Raw genomic sequence first — 19,399 nt, forward strand, 5'->3', positions numbered from 1 at the left:
GAGAAAAGTCTTCTTAGCTGAGCTCTTTCACTACCCCTGAAATGGGTTTTTTTCCTGATAGCTTTGTCCCTGGTCCCTCTCACTCAACTTCACACTCACAGCAGAGCTAGGATGAGAATCCAAAACTCCCGGCTTCTGACCTAAAGCATTTACCACACTCAAGCTCCTGTTAAAACTAGGGCCATGTTGCAGCTGTGGAGGACAAGGGAAATAGCAGAAAAAGGGTGGTGGGATCTCTGGCCACAGAAAGGGGGGAGGAGGCGGGCCCGTGCAGAGGTGAGGTGAGGCGGGAGGGGCGGGAGGGGCGGGGACCCAACCAGGGAGCCAGCCACAGTCTTGGGTCTGTGCAGGGAACACTCCAGGCAGCAAGGCAGGCGCTGACTCCCCCGCCATGGGCCTGCAGACCCCCACGCTTCTATGGCTGCTGACGCTGCTGCTGCTGTGGCCACAGGCGCTGCGCGGGACCCACTGTCCGGAGCCTTGCAGCTGCCAGCCCCTGGGAGCTCTGCGCTGCCCCGGCCCCCGGCCTGGCCTCACCAGACTGTGAGTACTCGCCCAGACCCTCTCTCCTCACAGTCACATTCTTGCTTCTCTTCAGCCTCCTTTACCTGGAAGCCTAGCTTAGAGAAAGGCACTTGGTCAAGTCAAACTTCAGCAAAGCTTAGGAAGAACTGTCTTTGCCACCTGCTAACAGCACAGACTGCAAGTATTCTCTCCAGTCTCTGGCAACCCCCAGACCTTAGCAGCTGTGTGGAACTACCTAAAAGCCATAAAGGAAGCTTTCTGCTGCTGCTGGAAGGGAATGGGAGGTGGTTAGGGTCTCCCCACTCCCACCCCCAAACTGTCTGTGTTTCCTGTGTTCCCTGGCCAACGCCCTGTCAAGTCAGAGTGCTTTCTTTGGACTCTGGCACCCCATGGAATAGGGTGCTCAGGCCGTCTGCCAAGGGATGACCAGGTCAGTCATTGGGGAACTGCGTAGAGCGACCAGGCAGCCTTCCCCAACCAGAGCCCCCTACAACTTGATAAGGATGGGAGCTGCTGCTCCAAGCGCATTTGCATTTCATACTAGCTGTCTAATATATTAAGGGTTTTGTGGCCCACAGACCACATATGGTCAGCTTCTCAACAGCCCTGAGATGGGTAAGGTGAGTGTAGGCATCAGCCAGCACAGGTACTGCAAATCTTTTACTGAAGTGATGGAGTCAAGAGGAGATGGGGGTCTTTGGCTCTAGTATGTCAGAGCAGCACTTAGTCTCCCTTTCTCAGCTTAAAAAAGTGTGTGTAGGGGGGAGCTAACACTTACCAGTTAATTCTGTGCATATAAAGTATTCAGATAGAATACAGGTCCATACTTCTAGTGGGAGAGAAATGCTAGGGGAAGATGACCAGAGGGCTCTGAACTCCAACTCCATCAGGACCCAGAGAAAGAAGAGGGAAAAGGAGGGACATTTGGATGTAGTCATAGGGGTATATGTGACTTGGAAAGAAAGAGAAGGTGAGGCCTTAAAAAATGACAATATATACAAATATATCAGATAGTTGTAGAAATAATAGTTAACCCATATTTGCAACCTTAGGAGAATTACTGTAAATTACCATGGAGGGATTGAGGGCTCAGAACTCTGGTGGTGTGAATGGTATGGAGTTGTACCCCTCTTATCTTGTAATTTTATAAATCAATATTAAATCACTAAAAAAAAGCACAGATTTCATTTAAAAAAAAAAAAGAATACACATCCAGAGTTTCTGAGTTGGGACAAAGGTGACTGGCTGTTCATGTGTGTCACTTTGGAGAGTGATAATTTTTGTCTAAAACTAAATTATGGTATGGTTGTATAACTTATGAATAAACTAAATACAATTGCATTGTACACTTTAAATGGGTGACTTTGTGTGATATAAATTTTACCTCAAAAAAAACTGTTAAAAGAGAAAAGGAAAGGCAAGACAAAGGGAATCTCAAAGTACTCAAATGGGGGTTGTGGTTATATTCTAGCCATAGCCATGATGGAATTCTGTTATCTTTATTTACTTATTTATTGTATAGAGACAGCCAGAAATCAAGAGGGAAGGGGAAGAGAGAGAGAGAGAGAGAATCTGCAACATTGTTTCACTATGAGGGAATCTGCAACACTGTTTCACTACTCCAAAGTTTCCCCCCTGCACATGGGGACTGAGGGATGGAACCCAGGTCTTTGCACATTGTAACATGTATACTCAACCCGGTGTGCCACAACTTGGCCCCAATTTTATTCCTCTAGGGTTATCGCTGGGGCTCGTTGCCTGCATGGTGAATCTACTACTACTGGCAGCTTTTTTTTTTTTCCTTTTGACAGAGAGAGGGCAGGGGGGAAAAGAGGAAGAGAGAAAGATAGGCACCTGCAGACCTGCTTCACCGCTTATGAAGCATCCCTGCTGTGGGTGGGGAGCAGGGGGTCACACTGGGATCCTTGTGTGGGTCTTTGCACTTCATACTATGTGCACTTAACCCAGTGTGCCACCACCTGCCCCCTGCCCAAATATTTTATTTTTTTTTTATTAGGAATGATGGAGTTCTATACAGAGGGAGCAAAGTGACTTCATTTCCTTAATGGGGGAGGGTCTCTACCATTTTTCTGAATTCCCAGGAGTCTTCCAGGGACTCACTTAGGGAGGAGGATTCATCTGCCCTCCTGAAGAATGAGTTTCTTCCCTGGAAGAGTTAGTGATATTCAGATAATATTTCAGTTGAGAGATAGTTTAATAGTTGATGGACTTACATTAATTAATTTCTATTAATTATCTTGTCAGTTTGATTCTCTTGAAGGATTGGATCATGCTGACAGAACTGCTTCAATCAGTCAGCAAATCTGTGGGAAAATGCCTTCCCAAGTTCCAGTTCTTGTCCTTCCCTGACAAGCTTCCTATCTTGCTTTCATGAATGATTGTGTCCCTGGCACCTTTCCTCATCTATCTGAGACATATAGATCATAAGAAACTGAGAACCAAAAGAGGGACTTTATTATTGTTACAATTGCTTGTCTTTGTAAAAAAAAAAAAAAAAAAGTCACTCCTTCCCCACCCCACCCCCTTCAGACTCCCCAGAGTTGGCACAGATTGGAAATCCTTTAATAGAAGGCAGGAGGGATTCAGATTCAGCTTTTCACTGATCACTCTGTGATTCCTCCTACTATACTCCTTCTGGTCTCAGGAAGGTACATAGAGAAGATAGCAGTCAAAAGATTAAAACAAGCCACATATTGCATGGCCCCACAACACAGTTTAGAGAAGCCTACACACACCCCAAAAAAAAGTGTTATAGAGATGAATAGGTTTGAAGGGACACAGGCACAGTGGAAGGACCACTGTCACTCCCTCTCCCATTTAGGAGCTCTGTCCCTGCCCTGAAGCCCTTCTTTACACCTGTGGGATTCTGGACAATCCAAGACTCCTCCTTTACAGGAAGAGGAAGTCTTGGTGTGAATATGTGTAGAATACCCTCAGATCATTGAGCATAATCAGCTGCACAAAGCCAGTTTTCCCGGGTCCCAGATAATGGAGAAAGAAGCTCATCCTTCAGGTAAGAACCCTATGGAGGCAGAGCTCATGAACATCAAACCAAGTTAACTTTATTTTTGGTAGGATATGGACTTGAGTACCCACAGGACAAGAGAAATGCATAAGTAGTATAAGACAAGATAATTCAATGTGGGAGCCCAAGGAAGCAGTGTGAGATCACTGAGGACATGTTAGAGATGTCCTTTCTCAGCCCCAAGCTGCAATCTACTGACTCAATCAGAAATTCTGGGAGTCTGGTCCAGTAGTATGGGTTTCAACCAGCTTCCCAGGAGATCCTGATGCTCAATCAAAGATTTAGAGGCAACTTTTTACTCCCAAGGAGGAAAAGGAAAGAAAAAGAATTGAGAAAAGATGGCAAGGGTGGAGAACAGTATGGAGAATCCATAAACAAATACAAATGGAAGTGCCATATGACACAGCAAGCCCACTACTAGGCATTTACCCAAAAGATACAATAGTACTGATTCAAAGGGATATGTGCACCCCTGTGCTTATAGTGGTTTTATTCACAATAGCAGAAGCCTGGAAACAACCAAAATGCCCTTCGACAGATGACTGAAGAGAAAAGCTATGGGACATCTATTCAACAGAATATCATACAGCAATAAAAAGGGATGATATTGTGTCCTTTGGGATAAAGTGGATGGAATTGGAGAAGATTATACTCAGTGAAGCAAGTAAAGAAGTGAAGGACAGGAAGTTGGGCGTTAGCGCTGTGTGTTAAGCGCAGGTGGCACAAAGTGCAAAGACCAGTGTAAGGATCCCAGTTCGAGCCCCCAGCTCCCCACCTGCAGGGGAGTTGCTTCACAAGTGGTGAAGCAGGTCTGCAGGTGTCTATCTTTCTCTCCCCCTTTGTCTTCCCCTCCTCTCTCCATTTCTCTGTCCTATCCAGCAACGACAACAGTAATAACTACAACAATAAAAAACAACAAGGGCAACAAAATGGAATAAATAAATAAATAAATAAGAAGTGAAGGCCAATTACAGAATGTTTTTCACTCATGCAGAATATAGATAATTGAATATATAAATGTAAAAGAAATACCAACTGATTTTCAAGACTGTGAGGTAACTATGGTGGTTATCTATGGGGGTGGGGATGAGGATAATACAGACCTCTGGTGATGGGAGTGGTGGAAAAAAAAATAAAGGAAAAAGAAAGGAAAGAAGGCAAAGGAAGAGAAATATACAAGTATCCAAAAAGACACCATGCTGGTGAGGGTCTTGATTATATTCTAGCCATAGCCATGATAGAATACCATGCTAAGGGAGCAAAGAGATCTCACCATTTTCTTGGGGGTATATCTCTGCCATTTCTGCAGACCTTCAGAAGTCTTCCAGGCAAGCAAGAGGTCATCTGGTGAGCAAGAAGTATGTTGTGTGTTTCCTTCCTGTATCATACTTTCCTCCCCATGCTACCCACAAAGCCCCTGAGAAAACACACATAATTCTTAATAGAAAAGACATCCAGGACTATATTGAGTTGTCAGAAAAGGCAAGGTGTACTTTTCTCTGTTTTGAAAAGCAAAAATGCATCATGACATTTCCAACAACTCATCCAATTCAATTCAAAGACAGGATAAGAAAGGGTTTGGTAATTACCTTCAACCTTCTGCATCCTACAATGACCTTGGGTCCATACTCCCAGAGGGTTAAAGAACAAGAAAGCTATCAGGGGAGGGGATGGTATACAGAGTTCTGGTGGTGGGAATTATGTGTAGTTGTACCCCTCTTATCCTATGGTTTTGTTAATGTCTCCTTTTTTAAAAAAAATTAAAACAAACAAAATTTTAAAAAATAGTGAAAATTAACTCTGAACTACTGGGAAGATTAAATGTGAAAATAGACTAAGAATGACTAGTGCAGATGATTTAATAAATGATTTTTAAATTTAGAAAAAGGGGGCTTGGTTTGGGTGGGGCTTTGTTATTTTGTTCCTTAAAGAGAAGTGGGGGGGGGTGGAAGAAAGATATCTGGAAAAGGACATACTGAAGATACAGAAAAGAATAATATTTGAGGGAGTAGAATGAACCAGAGTGTGAAAAGAGTGTCCATCACAATATATAAGGGAAAGGTTCATCTTAGAAAGAGTAGGAAGACTTCTGGGCCCCAGGAAAAGAAGGCATGAGGACAGGTCTTCTCAACATTGAGGGAAAAGACAGGAAAAAGTGAACAGGTCTGTGCTGAAACCCTTTTCTTCTTGATGATGAATGAGTAAAATGGTAAACCATAACAATGAGAAAGAGAAATGCTATGAGTGACAGGAAGCTGTAAAAAGAAGGGAATCACAACTGTACTGTAAACCATTAACTACCCTGCCCCAATAAAATGAGAGGGATGGGGGGGGGGGGGGAAGAGAAGCCTTCTGGAAAAAAGCTAGGACTTGCACCAGTTACCCCTAGAGTTTGCCTCTTCAGAAAGAAGGGGGACACTCTTCACCTTGAGGTTCCCAAGAGGGGAGTACTACAGTGCAGTGTTATAGGTTATCCAGTAAGCATATACTTCACTGCAGTGCAAGGACTGGGGTTCAAGCCCTGGGCTACCACATGGGAACAACTGCATGGGGAAAGTCTGGCAAGTGCTGTGATGTCTCTCCTGTCCACCTCACCCTACCTTCTCTCTCATCTTTTATCCAAAAAAAAGGGGGGGACTGAGTGGTGGCCCACCCAGTTAAGCACACACAGTACTAAGCACAAGCATTCATGCAAGGATCTGGGTTCAAGCCCCAGCTTCTACCTAAAGGGGGGAAGCTTCACAACAGCAAAGCTGATCTGCAGGTATCTATCTTTCTCCCTCTCTATATCCCCCCAATTTCTCTCTGTCCTATTAAAACAAAAACAAAAACAAACAAACAAACAAACAAAAAAAGGCCACCAGGAGCAATGCTGGCACTTAGCCCCAGAGATAACCCTGGAAGCAAAAGAAAAAAATATCACTATCAATCCCTTAAAAGTTGCTAGTTTGTGTTTGAATCAGTCCCAGAATTTGGTGGTTCTGCCCTTTAAAATTTCCATCTACAGTTCACTATGTAATTTTTAGTACCAAAATGAAACAAGGATTATAATCACTTATAATAGACAAGAATGCTGCTCGCAAATTTTGAAAATGGCATTGCTCAATCATTCATACATTTCTGCCCCATCATATTTTATTTAAAATTTAGGAATTTAAAATCTACAGTAATATAGAAGATATCCTCCCACATGTTCATTAGTTTTAGTTGAGTAAAAAAAAAGAAAAAGAAAAAGAGAGAAAAATGATTTTTAAATTTTCCATTTTCTTATTAATTTCAGACAACTTGGGGGGGGGGGAGAAAAGAAAAAAAATCTCACCTTGCCCATGGTTATATAAAGATCTTTGTCTCTATGACAACAGAAAGGTTGATCTGCTTGATATGAAAACAGCATCTGGAAAATCTGTTAGCAAGAAAATGCTAATAATAATTATATCAATTTATTTTTTGCATGTTGTGCCTACTGAGCAAAGATTAAACTTTTAGACTTATATGACACAATCCAAAGACTTTGAAAGAACAAAATGTGCTGTATCCATCAGTGCAATGTCACAGGAAGATAAAAGCCTCCTGACATCTTTCTTGAATGTTTTTCTTCCCACCTTCTGTGGAATTCAGGGTCCACGGTACTCAGTGCTGAAGATGGGGGGAGGGCATAGTCTCTATTTTTAATTTTTTATTTATTTTATTTATTATTAGATAGAGACAGAGAGAAATTGAGAACGGGAGAAGGAGGTAAAGAGGGAGAGAGACAGAGAAGACACCTGCAGCCCTGCTCCACCACTCATGAAGCTTTCTCCCTGCAGGTAGGGATCGGGGCCTTCAACCTGGGTCCTTGTGCACTGTAATGTGAACGCTTAACCAGGTGTGCCACCGCCTGGTCCCTGGCCTCTGCTCTTGAAGAAACCAAACTGAGGTAGAAATAGACTCAAAAGACTGGTGTAGATAGGGAAGAGGCAATAGGGCACTAAGGAATTCAGAGTATGGCTCAATCGCTATGCACTAACATACTACTTCACCATGAAACTTTCCCTTATGTTCATCATCTTCCCCCCAACCCCAAAACATACAACTATTCTAATACTTTTACTTATTCGTATTTTTGCAACCAGTAGCACAACAGAGTTTCCTAACCTCAGCACAACTGACACTCAGGTCCACGTTAACCATTTGTTGTTTTTTGTACTTTGTGGAGTCTTTAGTAGCGTCCCTGGATTCTGTCCACCAGATGCCAGCAGTACTGCCCTCCTGTATTAGGACAACAAAAAATATTTCTAGACATTTGCTAAATGCCCTTTGGGGGTGGGAAGCAATATACCTACCCCCCCCCATTGGTTTTATATCACTGTGCTATAGTGAGAGCAACTTGAAGAGGTCTTTCCAACTCAGGATTCCCAGATTTTCACGTATTTATTAAGCTGCATGATGATCAAACTGAGTAGACAGCTGAGTATGAACCACATGTCGATATGAATCAGTTCCAAAAAGAAAGCATCACATAACTTAGTATATGTCATGTCTGCCTGTCTTTTAAAACTTTCACTCCAAGTTAATATGGAGGCAAGAGGATGCCTAAGAGTAGTAAAAGGAATTATTTATATCATGTCAACATTCTGGTCATAGATATTGAAGATCCCCAATCTGTCCTTTAAGCAGATCATAGTAGAAATATCAGCTTCTAAAAAGCAAGACTGGAAACATAGATATTATTATAATCTGTACAGATTGCTTTGATTATTTTTTTATTTTTTATTATGTTTATTTATTTATTGGATAGAGACAGCGAGAAATCAAGAAGGACAGGGGTAATAGAGAGGGAGAGAAACAGAGATACCTGCAGCACTGTTTCATCATTAGCAAAGCTTCCCCCCCCCACAGGTGGGGGCTAGCTGGGGGCTCAAAACCAGGTCTTTGTGCATTGTAACATGTGCACTCAACCAGGTGTACCATCACCTGGCCGCTCACTTTGATATAAATGTGTGTGTGTGTGTGTGTGTGTGTGTGTGTGTGTAGTTTAAGTCATTAGAGAAAAATCTCTCATCCAGGATCTATTTTTTTAGAAAACAAAACAAAATACTCAAGTTCAGATAATTTGGAGGCTCTGTTGGATCTCACCCTGTCATACCAAAGCCTTCTGAACTGGGCACGCGCTAAGAGTCCACAGAAGAGAGGGAAGTCTCTCAAACTCTTGCAAATAGAAGAGTTTGGCTTCACTCCCAATTTTACTGCTTCTGGGTTATATATGCATACATACATATATGCATATATACATACACATACTTGCTTACTTACACACATACTAGCAAACTCAAGTCCTATCCCCTATCCTACAACCTGATGAATCAAAGGCCAGAGGTAGAGATTGATCTGGACACTCAGCTCTAACTCAGTTCTCCCAACTACGCATTCATGGCAATGTTTAAGCCAAATTGTGCCTATAAACTGACTCTTTAGGGGGAGCTTTGCTAGGACCAGATTTTATGAGTTTGAAAATCATCCTTTTGGGGAAAGTGAATGATGAATGATGACCTCTAGCAGGATACTAAAAAAGCAAGAAACACATTTCCCAAAATCTCAATGGAAGTGTAAATTTAAGACCCCTTTGCACTGAACCCTTGGAGAACAGTCATTCCTTGGGTTGGTTGGTTGGTTTGTTTTTGTTTTGTTTTGTTTTGTTTTGTTTTCCTTTTTTCCCTAAGGCAGCCGGCAGCAAGTCAGATTAATTCAGGATCCAGTTCTGCTTCTTTACCTCCCTCTATCTTCTTCCCAATCCCCTCAGTTTGGCTTCTTTTCATGACTTGAAATAAGGCACAAAGGTTCCTTCCCAGTATACAATATCCCAGAGTGACTGCACCAGGCAATGTTTTGGTCATGTGTAACTCTGATCTTACACATGCCATTTCAATGCTAGTTGGGTCACAATGGTAGTGAGACGCTTAACTTCAGGCCCAAGAGCACTGGCTTCATAGAAGCCTGTGTGTTCTGTTCTGCTTCCTCCCCTTGCTGTGCAGCAATTCACATTTAATATAGATTTTAGCAAATTTCCCCACCAGCCATTTTTTTAAGAATGGAATTTAAGTAGCTCCACCCACCATGCAGGTGGGTTTTCTGCCTTAGTGGGTAGCTTCTAGCAGCTTCTCTACATGGTATTCATTATTCTCAGGCTCTGCCTCACTGGGGGGATGACACCAATTTTTAGCCAGCAAACCACTTACAGATACTTTCTGTATGGCTCTCACCACAGTTCTTTAATGTAAACTGAGTGAAATCCAGAGAGTTCAACTTAACAAATAAAACACAACTTACATAATAAAGATTTGATCAATTGCTAATTATCAAATGTGCCCTTGCCTTATAAAATGAAGTTACTCCTAGGCTCCTAATTCTACTTCACATGCAGGAGCAGACAGCATTTGACTCAATAGGGGTGGAGATAGATGCTCTGGTATGACAGGCTAGGGTCCAACACAGACCCCAAATTACCTTAATTGATCAACAGAACAAAGACAGAGCAGATGTAAATCCTAGCACCAGGTCCCCTTTCTCTAATTTACACTGTGGGTGGAGGCTAGTGCTAAAACCTCTGTGTTGTCATGATTCCTGCCGCTGAATGAGGTTGACTATATGATGAAGATAAATGAAAGAGCACAGCAAAAAAAATAATAAATATTCATAAATAAAGGTTTCACATACAACAAAGTATGTGGAGAAAAAAATAACAATTTGATGATGCAGAAAACTGAGGAACCTTTTACAACCCATCTCAGTTTTTGAATACTAAATATCAATCATCCAAGAGATAAACTTAATGGAATTAAGTTTTATTTATTCATCCAAGATAAAAGTCCAGGTACAGGCAGCTTTACTAACAAATTCCATGAGATTTTCAAAGAAGAAATAACATCAATTCTGCTCAAGCTCTTCCGGAAAATTGAATAACACGTTCTATGAGGCTAACATCACTCTGACCCCCAAAGCAGGAAAAGACTACCAGAAAAGAAAACTGTTCACATATATCCCTAACTGACACAAATATCTGAACAAAATTTAGCAAATGAATACAACAACATATCAAGAAAATACTTTACCAAGACCAAGTGGGATTCACACCTGGGAAATATGGATGGTCCAACATCTGAAAATCAATGTAACTCATCATGTCAACAAAAAGAAAAAGAAAAATCACATGGTCATATAAATTGATGCTGAAAGGCATTTGACATGATCCAATGTCCATTTATGATAAAGACCCTCCTGAAATTGGGAATAGAAGGACCATCCTCAACATAATAAAGACCATTTATGACAAACCCACAGATAATATCATTCTCAATGGGGAAAGCTAGAAGCTTTTCCTCTAAAACTGGAAACCAGACAAGAATGTTCACTATCTCCACTATTATTCGACACAGACCGTGAAGTCCTTGCAATTGTCATCTGATAAAAAAAGAGCTTAAAAATAGTATACATATTGGAAATGAAGAAATAAAACTATCACTATTTGCTGGTGACATGATAATGTAACTAGAGAACCCCAAAGCCTCCACCAAAAAAAATACTGAAAATAATTAATAAAATCAGTAAAGTAGCAGGATATAAAATCAATACACATAAATTTGTGACATGCAAACAAACAGTCAGAGGAAAGGAAAACAAAAGACTCAATTCTGTTTATAAATTTCAAAAAGGACCATGTTCATGGGTTGGAAGAATTAACATCATCAAAATGAATATACTACCCAGAGCCATATACAAAATTAATGCTACCCCAATCAAGATCCCAACCACATTTTTAGGAGAATAGAACAAATGCTACAAATGTTTATCTGGAACCAGAAAAGAACAAGAATTTCCAAAACAATCTTGAGAAGAAAGAACAGAACTGGAGGCATCACACTCCCAGATTTCAAACTGTATTATAGGGCCATTGTCATCAAAACTGCTTAGTACTGGAACATGAATAGACACACTGACCAGTGGAACAAAATTGAGAACCCAGAAGTAAGTCTCAACACCTATGGACATCTAATCTTTGACAAAGGTGCCCAGACTATTAAATGGAGAAGCAGAGTCTCTTCAACAAATGGTGTTGGAACAAATGGGTTGAAACATGCAGAAGAATGAAACTGAACCACTATATTTCACCAAACACAAAAGTAAATTCTAGGTGGATCAAAGACCTGGATGTTAGACCAGAAACTATCAGATACTTAAGAGAAAAATATTGGCAGAATTCTTTTCTGCATAAATTTTAAAGACATTTTCAATGAAATGAATCCAATTACAAAGAAGAGTAAGGCAAGTATAAACCTATGGGTTGTTGTTGTTGGATAGGACAGAGAGAAATGGAGAGAATGACAGAGAGGGGGAGAGAAAGATAGACACCTGCAGACCTGCTTCACTGCCTGTGAAGCGACTCCACTACAGGTGGGGAGCCGGGGGCTTGAACCGGGATCCTTACTCCGGTCCTTGTGCTTTGCATCACGTGTGCTTAACCTGCTGCAGTACTGCCAGAATCCCCAGTGTTTCCTTTTTATAAATAATTTTAAAAAGCTTCTGCACAGCAAAAGAAACTAATACCCAAACAAAGAGACCCCTTACAGAATGGGAGATCTTTACAAGCCATACACCAGACAAGAGTTTAATAACCAAGATATATAAAGAGCTTGCCAAACTCAACAGTAAGAAAACAAATGACCCTATCCAAAAATGGGGAGAGGACATGGACAGAATATTCACTACAGAAGAGATCCAAAAGGCAAGAAACACAAGTGGTGAAGCAAGTCTGGAGATGTCTTTCTTTCCCCCTCTCTGTCTTTCCCTTCTCTATCAATTTCTCTCTGTCCTATCCAACAACAACAGTAATAACAACAATAACAATAATAACAAAAACAAAGGCAACCAAAAAATGGGGAAAAAAGTGACCTCCAGGAGCAGTGGATTCGTAGTGCAAGCACGGAGCCCCAGCAATAACCCCAGAGGAAAAAAAAAAAAAAAAACCTTCCACATATCAAAAATAAACTACACAAGAATGACCAGGCCATCCAGTAAATGGGAGAAGATATTTGCACATCACACATCCAATAAGTGACTAATATCAAACATCTATGCAGAATTGGCATAGATCTACAAAAGAAGTAAAAAATCACCCAATAAAATGTGAGCCAAAGAACTAAACAGTTTTCTAAAGAAGAGATACACATGACCCACAGACATATGACTTATCATTAGAAAAGTGCAAATTTAAACTATACTGAGATTCCATCCCACACCTCTAAGAATGGCTTATATCAACAAACCAGGAATTGGTAGGTGTTGACAAGGTAATGGGGGGGGAAAGAGTCTGCTACACTGCTATTGGGAATGTAAACTGGTGGTGCCCCTTTAGAAGACTGTATGGAGAGTCTTTAAACAAAAATAGAATTACCTTATGATCCAGCAATACCACTCTTTGATGTTTACCCAATGGATACTCAAATACTAATTCAAAGGGACATATGCAACATCATGTGGATAGCTGCATTATTCACAATAGCCAAGCAGTGGAAGCAGCCCAAATCTCCATCAAGAGATGACTGAAGAAAGAAGTTATGGGGTATTTATTCCATAGAATACTACTCTGCAATCAAAAATATACTGTGTCCATTGAGACAAAATGGAAGGAGCTGGAATTTACTATACTTAGCGGGATAAGTAAAGAGATGAAAGACAACTACAGATGGTTTCATTCATATGTGGAATCTAGACATCTGATACACATGAACTGGCAAAGGAAAAATAATACAAAAGCAAGCAAACTGTTTCTGAGACTTCTAAGATCCACTGTGGTTATCTTTGGGAGGTGGGAGAGTAGGAATACAGAAATTTGGTGGTGGGTATAATGTGTAACTATACATTGCAATCTTAAAATATTATAACCTACTATTAGTCATAAATAAAAAATGAAAAAGAAATGTGCAAAACAAATGCAAGATCCACACACTAACGCTGCCCTCTAGCTGCTCAATCTTTCAATTATAGAAAAGAAAAGGACCAGGGGCTGAGAAGATAGCACAATGATTGTGCAAGACTTTCATGCCTGAGGCTACAAGGTCCCAAGTTCAGTCCCCAGCACCACTATAAAATATAGCTGAGAAGTGCTCTAGTCTCTCTTCTCTCTCCCTCTCCCCTACCTCCATCCCCCTCTTCCTCCCCCCAGAGAGAACCAATTCTCAGACGACTTAAGAGAAAAACAGAAGGTAATAAAAGCTAGATCCAGGTTAGAAACATAGTCTTAGAAGTTCAGCGGAGGGAATTATTCCTTTTAGGCAGAGTAACAAAGAAAGTTTGGGCATTATCATTTGAGTGGTAGTTCTTTAGGCCTCATTAGTTGGAGCTAATGTAGTTATTAGAGAGGTTGCCAAGGAACCGTCATCAAAATCCTTTATATTGGGTCCAGGTGTTGGCTCATTTAGTAAAGCATTCACATTACTACACACAAGGGCCAGGGTTAAAGTCCCCAGCTCCTACTTTGTGGGGGAGAGAGGGGCCTTCATGAGCAGTGAAGGAATGTTGCAGGTATCTCTCCTTCTCTACCCCCTCCCCTCACCTTTTCTCTCCATCTCTGTCAAAATAAAAGGGGTGGGGCAGCAAACAGCCACCAGGAGCATTGGATTCATCTTGCAGGCACCAAGCCCAGCAATAACCCTGGTAAGAAAAAATAATCCTTCATCTTTTCACTAACCACCAGCACATATACTGTCTGTATTGTAGATATCCAACAGAACAATGAGTCATTTCCCCCTGGAAACTAGAGAGGGACCTAATAAAGGCATTTCTCTTTTGCAAGCACCAAAATTCAACTCTGAGAAATTTAATGAGAGAGAGAGAGAGAGAGAGAGAGAGAGAGAGAGAGAGAGAGAGAGATTAACTTAACAGACAAGGAAGTAGGGAGATGTGAGGGCAAGATGCAGGGAGAATTGGACATCTTGGTAACAAAAGGTCAAGAAATTTCTCTCTAGAATCCACATTATAAAGAGGTAGCACCAGATACCTTCTATGTATGAAAACAACTTTTAAACTCAGAGAGAATCTAATAACCACCTCCCCTCATCCCTACCTCCAAGGTGTTTTCAAGCAGCAATGAGATGATTCTAGAGCCAAGCAGGCACACAGACGGGTGTCGATCAGAGCTGGGGAGTGAAAAGTGAAGACACAGAGGCTAGTAATTCCAGGCACTTCAACACCCTGCTCAGATTAATTTTTTTTTAAAAAAAAACAGCTTGATAAATCAGTTGCAGCCAGTTTTCAACTGGATCACTTTAATAAGAGTTAAAAAAAAAAATCTCTTGTATCTGGAAACAAAAGCTTGAGAGAGCTCCTGCAAAATATCTGCAATGTCACTACCTTAACAACATAATATCCTCTCCTTCTAAAATATATAGAGAGAGATATAGATATACATATATATTTTAGAAATCATTCCAGATGATGCAGATATTCCCCAGGGAGAATTCGACATGTAGTTTTATTTACCAGTCTTCTTCTCAACATGCTATATTATTGCTAGAAGAACTGTGGTATAGGAGGTGAAGATAGGTTATTTTGCTTTGTATCTTTAGAAAACTTTAAATGGGTTTTGAGTAAGGGCTTAGATGTGTTTACCATTTTCCTCTGAGGCTTTATATTTTTAATTTAGTGGTTGTACAATTGACTCAGAAAATCCATTACCCAGGGAATCTTCTTAAGCAACGTGGTTCACATTATAATTCATAAACTCTCACAGCTTCTTGAGTGCCTGGAAAAGTCTCTCTTGGAGGACACATTCAAATTGCGCTTTCCCATATGTAGTTCCAACTAACTTAACTTTTTAATTATTTTTCTAACAAATACACTTTTTAAATTATTTAATGTTTATTTATTTATTCCTTTTTGTTGCCCTAGTTCTTTTATTGTTGTAGTTATTATTGTTGTTGGATAGGACAGAGAGAAATCAAGAGAGGAGGGGAAGACAGAGAGGGGGAAAGAAAGACACCTGCAGACCTGCTTCACCGCTTGTAAAGCGACTCCCCTGAAGGTGGGGAGTCGGGGGCTTGAACCGGGATCCTTACGTTGGTCCTTGTGCCTTGCACCACCTGTGCTTAATCCTCTGTGCTACCACTCAACTCCCTAACTTAACTTTTTTAAATCAATGGACAAATGTATCTCCTTAGAGTTAAAATATTTAATAGAAAGTTGTTCTTTATAATTTCTTTACAAAGCTATCAGATAAGGCCTGTGAGAGATGCTTGAACCCAAAAGAAAGGAACCAGTAGAAATATTTGTGCTTTCTTTTTTCTATTGCCCTCTGAAAAGTAAAGAGTCAATGGGGCTGGGTGGTGGTACACCTGGCTGAACGTATGTTACAATGCACAAGGATCCAGGTTCAAGCCCCCAGTCCCCACCTGCAGAGGGAAAGCCTCACAAGTGGTGAAGCAGGGTTGCTGGTGTCTCTGTCTCTCCCCCTACTATCCTCCCCTTTCTTGATATCTGGCTGTCCCTGTCAAAGATATCTTTTTAAAAAAATGTAAGTGAAGAGGGCCAGGTAGTGGCACACCAGTGAAGCACACATAGTAAGATGCCCAAGGACCAACAGAAGGGTCCAGGTTGGAGCCCCCTGCTCCCACCTGCAGTGGGAACACTTCACATGTGGTAAAGCAAGTCAGCAGTTGTCTATCTTTCTCTCACCCTCTCTATCTCCCCTTCTTTTCTCAATTTCTCTCTACCTTATTGAATAAAATGGAAAAAAAAAAAAAAAGACAAAAGGCCACCAGAAGCAGTGGCTTTATAGTGCAGGCACTGACTGCCAGTGATAATGCTAAAGGCAAACAAACAAACAAACAGAAAGATTCCTAGGCAAATTATTGGTATTTTATAGACTCAGAGTTGACCTAAGGCAAGCAGAAATATTCAGAGCTGGTGGCGGCATGTTACCATGTGTGGTAACCCAGGTCCAAGCTTCCAGTTCCTACCTGCAAGAGAGATGCTTCATGAGCAGTGGAGCAATACTACAGATATTTCTCCTCCCTATTGCTCCCTCTCAGTGTCTCTTGCTCTCCGTATATATATTTAAAAAACACTGGGGGCCAGGTGGTGGCACACCTGGTTGAGTGCACATGTTACAATGCACAAGGACCCAGGTTCAAGTCCCTGGTCCCCACCTGCTTTGAAAGTGGAGAAATAGGGCTACAGGTGTCTCTCTGTCTCTCTCCCTTTCTGTCATTCCCTTACCTCTTGATTTCTGGCTGTCTCTATCCAAAAGTAAATAAGTATAATACAAAAAATTAAAAAATAAATAAAAATTCAAAAACTGGCTACCAGGAATTATAGAGCCATGTAGGTACTAAGCCCCACAAATAATCCTTGTGAGAAAAATAAAACCAGGAAAATGCATTCCCGACACTGCACTCATCTACTCCAGCTCCCAATAATGAAGCAGAGTTCTCACTAGTCTCTGTCAGTGCACCTTGACTCTCTCATGATAAGCATCTGTGAACTGCAGGTGCTGATTGAGCTCTTATGTTAGGTGATCATATAATCATCATATAATCATGTCCTTGTTTAATCTCAAGTCTCTGGGATGGCTTTGGAAGTTATGATTTTATGCAATCTGAAAAGCATAAAATTTGAACCCAGGCACTCTGAATCAAGAGTCATGTTCTTTTTTTAAAAAAAAATATTTTATTATCTTTATTTATTTATTGGATAGAGACAGCCAAAAAATCGAGAGGGAAAGGGGGATAGAGAGGAAGAGAAACAAAGAGATACCTGCAATACTGCTTCACTGCTCATGAAGTTTTCCCCTGCAGGTGGGGACCAGGGACTTGAACCTGGGTCATTGTGCATTGTAACATGTGCACTCAACCAGGTGCATCACCACCCGGCCCCCGAGAGTCATACTCTTTACTATGCCACTGTGTTGCATCCTGTGGGAAATACTATGCAACTGGTGATGAAGGTACATACCATAATATACACAGTACCTGAGACATTCATAGGCAAGGGTAGGACATAACCATTTAGAGAAAAGTGTGTATGAACCAGATGTCAGAGACAGTGTGAAAGAAGGCAGGAAAGCATGAAAACAAACTTAGGAAACACAATAGCCTGATTTGTCTAGGGAGGGACAGTCTAATAGAAATAAAAGATATTGACCATATTCTCAGAAGGGGAGAAAATGATAGGAGGAAGATGACCAGAGGGCTCTGAACTCCAACTCCATCAGGACCTGGAGAGAGAAAAGGACAAAGGGAGAGTCATTTGGATGTAGTAATAGTTATGTGTGTGACTTGGAAAGGAAGAGAAGAGGGAGCGGGCAGTGGCACACCGGGTTAAGTGCACATAGTACGAAGTACAAGAACCTGCACAAGGAGCCCAGTTTGAGTCCCCAGCTCCCCAACTGCAGAAGGTTCACTTCACAAGCAGTGAAGCAGGTCTGTAGGTGTCTCTCTGTGTCTATCCCTCTCTATCTCCCCCTCCCCCTCTCAATTTCTCTGTCTCTTTCTAATAATAAATAAGTACATATATGAAAAAATGATATATGTGTCCAGTTTAACTTGCCAACAGCCACATTTTTAAAAGTTTTTAAAGATGAAATTGGTCCTACTAAAATATTTTTGCTTAATCCAATATATACAAAACAGTATCATTTCAAAATGCAATTAATATAAAAGTTACTAATAAGATAATTGGCATTCTTTTTTTCTTGCCAAATTTTTAACATCTGGTGTGTATTTCACACTTAGATCCCATTTCATTTCAGATGAGTCATATTGCAAGTGCTCAGCTTGCTAGTAACCAGTGGTTTCTATATTAGGTATTATAAGTTTGGTAAACTGAATATATGAGGAGAATAGTGGGTGACAGAACAGGAAAATAGGGTAAGCCTTTATTTGGATGATCTTGAATGCATGACTGATAGATCTGTAAGTAAGTAGACAGACCATATGTCTAACAGACTTTTATCTGAGTATAGATGGTAGGAATCATCAGGCAGATTAATTCAGATTAGACAGGGAAACCCAGAATGGAGTGAGGGAAACCCAATTCAGGGATGATAAGAGAGTCAAGGCAGAGAAAAAGTATGGCCACAAGGAGTGGCAGAGGAAAAGAAATAAAGGAGCAGAAAGGGCTAAGTGGTGGCACACCCAGTTAAGCTCATTTATCACCATGCCAAAGGACCTGGGTTCAAGCCCCCACTCTCTACCTGCAGAGCGGATGCTCCACAAGCAGTGTAGTGGGTCTGCAGATGTCTTTTTCTCTCCCCTTCCATTCTCAGTTTCTTTCTGTGCTACCCAATAAAAATGTAAAAAGAGAGAGAGAGAGAGAAAGAAAAAAGAATGAAAGAAAGAAATGAAATGAAGTGAAGTGAAATGAAAAAAGGGGGAAGGTAAGAATGCCCACCAGGAGTAGCACTAAGCCCTGACAGAAAGCAAGAGACGATATGAAGGGAAAATATTCAATATTCAGTACAGCAAAAATTGGGTGTCTGGTAATGGAACAGAGAGGAAAAGCTCATACAAGGCAATCTGGTAACTTTTCAAATAATAATGCAAGGAAAAAAAAAATAGAGTAGTTGTTAAGTGTAAAGACCATAGGGGAGAAAAAGAACCACCTCTCTGGTAGTCTCTGAAGAGCCTTAGGGGGAAAGAATTTGAGCTTTATCTCTGAAGACAGTGAACAGTGTCCTCAGGAAGATGCTGAGTCTTTCAGAAGATTATTTTCATGGGATTGCCAGGGAATCATGTAACTGGATGTGTCTACAGATCCTTAAAGGATCATAATGATGTACTTTGATTAGTGAAGGGCACA

General features: G+C 40.9%; 1 protein-coding gene across 2 annotated transcripts in view; it reads left to right on the forward strand.

Annotated features, from left to right (window-relative positions):
• The first annotated feature begins 369 nt into the window (after nucleotides 1-369).
• The window catches only part of LHCGR (luteinizing hormone/choriogonadotropin receptor), a 101,320-nt gene continuing 82,290 nt past the window's right edge, over nucleotides 370-19,399 (forward strand). For both annotated transcript variants that reach the window (XM_007531613.2, XM_060187698.1), the window contains exon 1: nucleotides 370-543. In XM_007531613.2, the coding sequence (XP_007531675.1) occupies nucleotides 392-543 (152 nt within the window). In that variant the 5' untranslated portion in view covers nucleotides 370-391. The remainder of the gene's footprint in view (nucleotides 544-19,399) is intronic.

This window comes from Erinaceus europaeus, chromosome 3 (assembly GCF_950295315.1).
Source record: "Erinaceus europaeus chromosome 3, mEriEur2.1, whole genome shotgun sequence".
Classification (NCBI taxonomy): Eukaryota; Metazoa; Chordata; class Mammalia; order Eulipotyphla; family Erinaceidae; genus Erinaceus; species Erinaceus europaeus.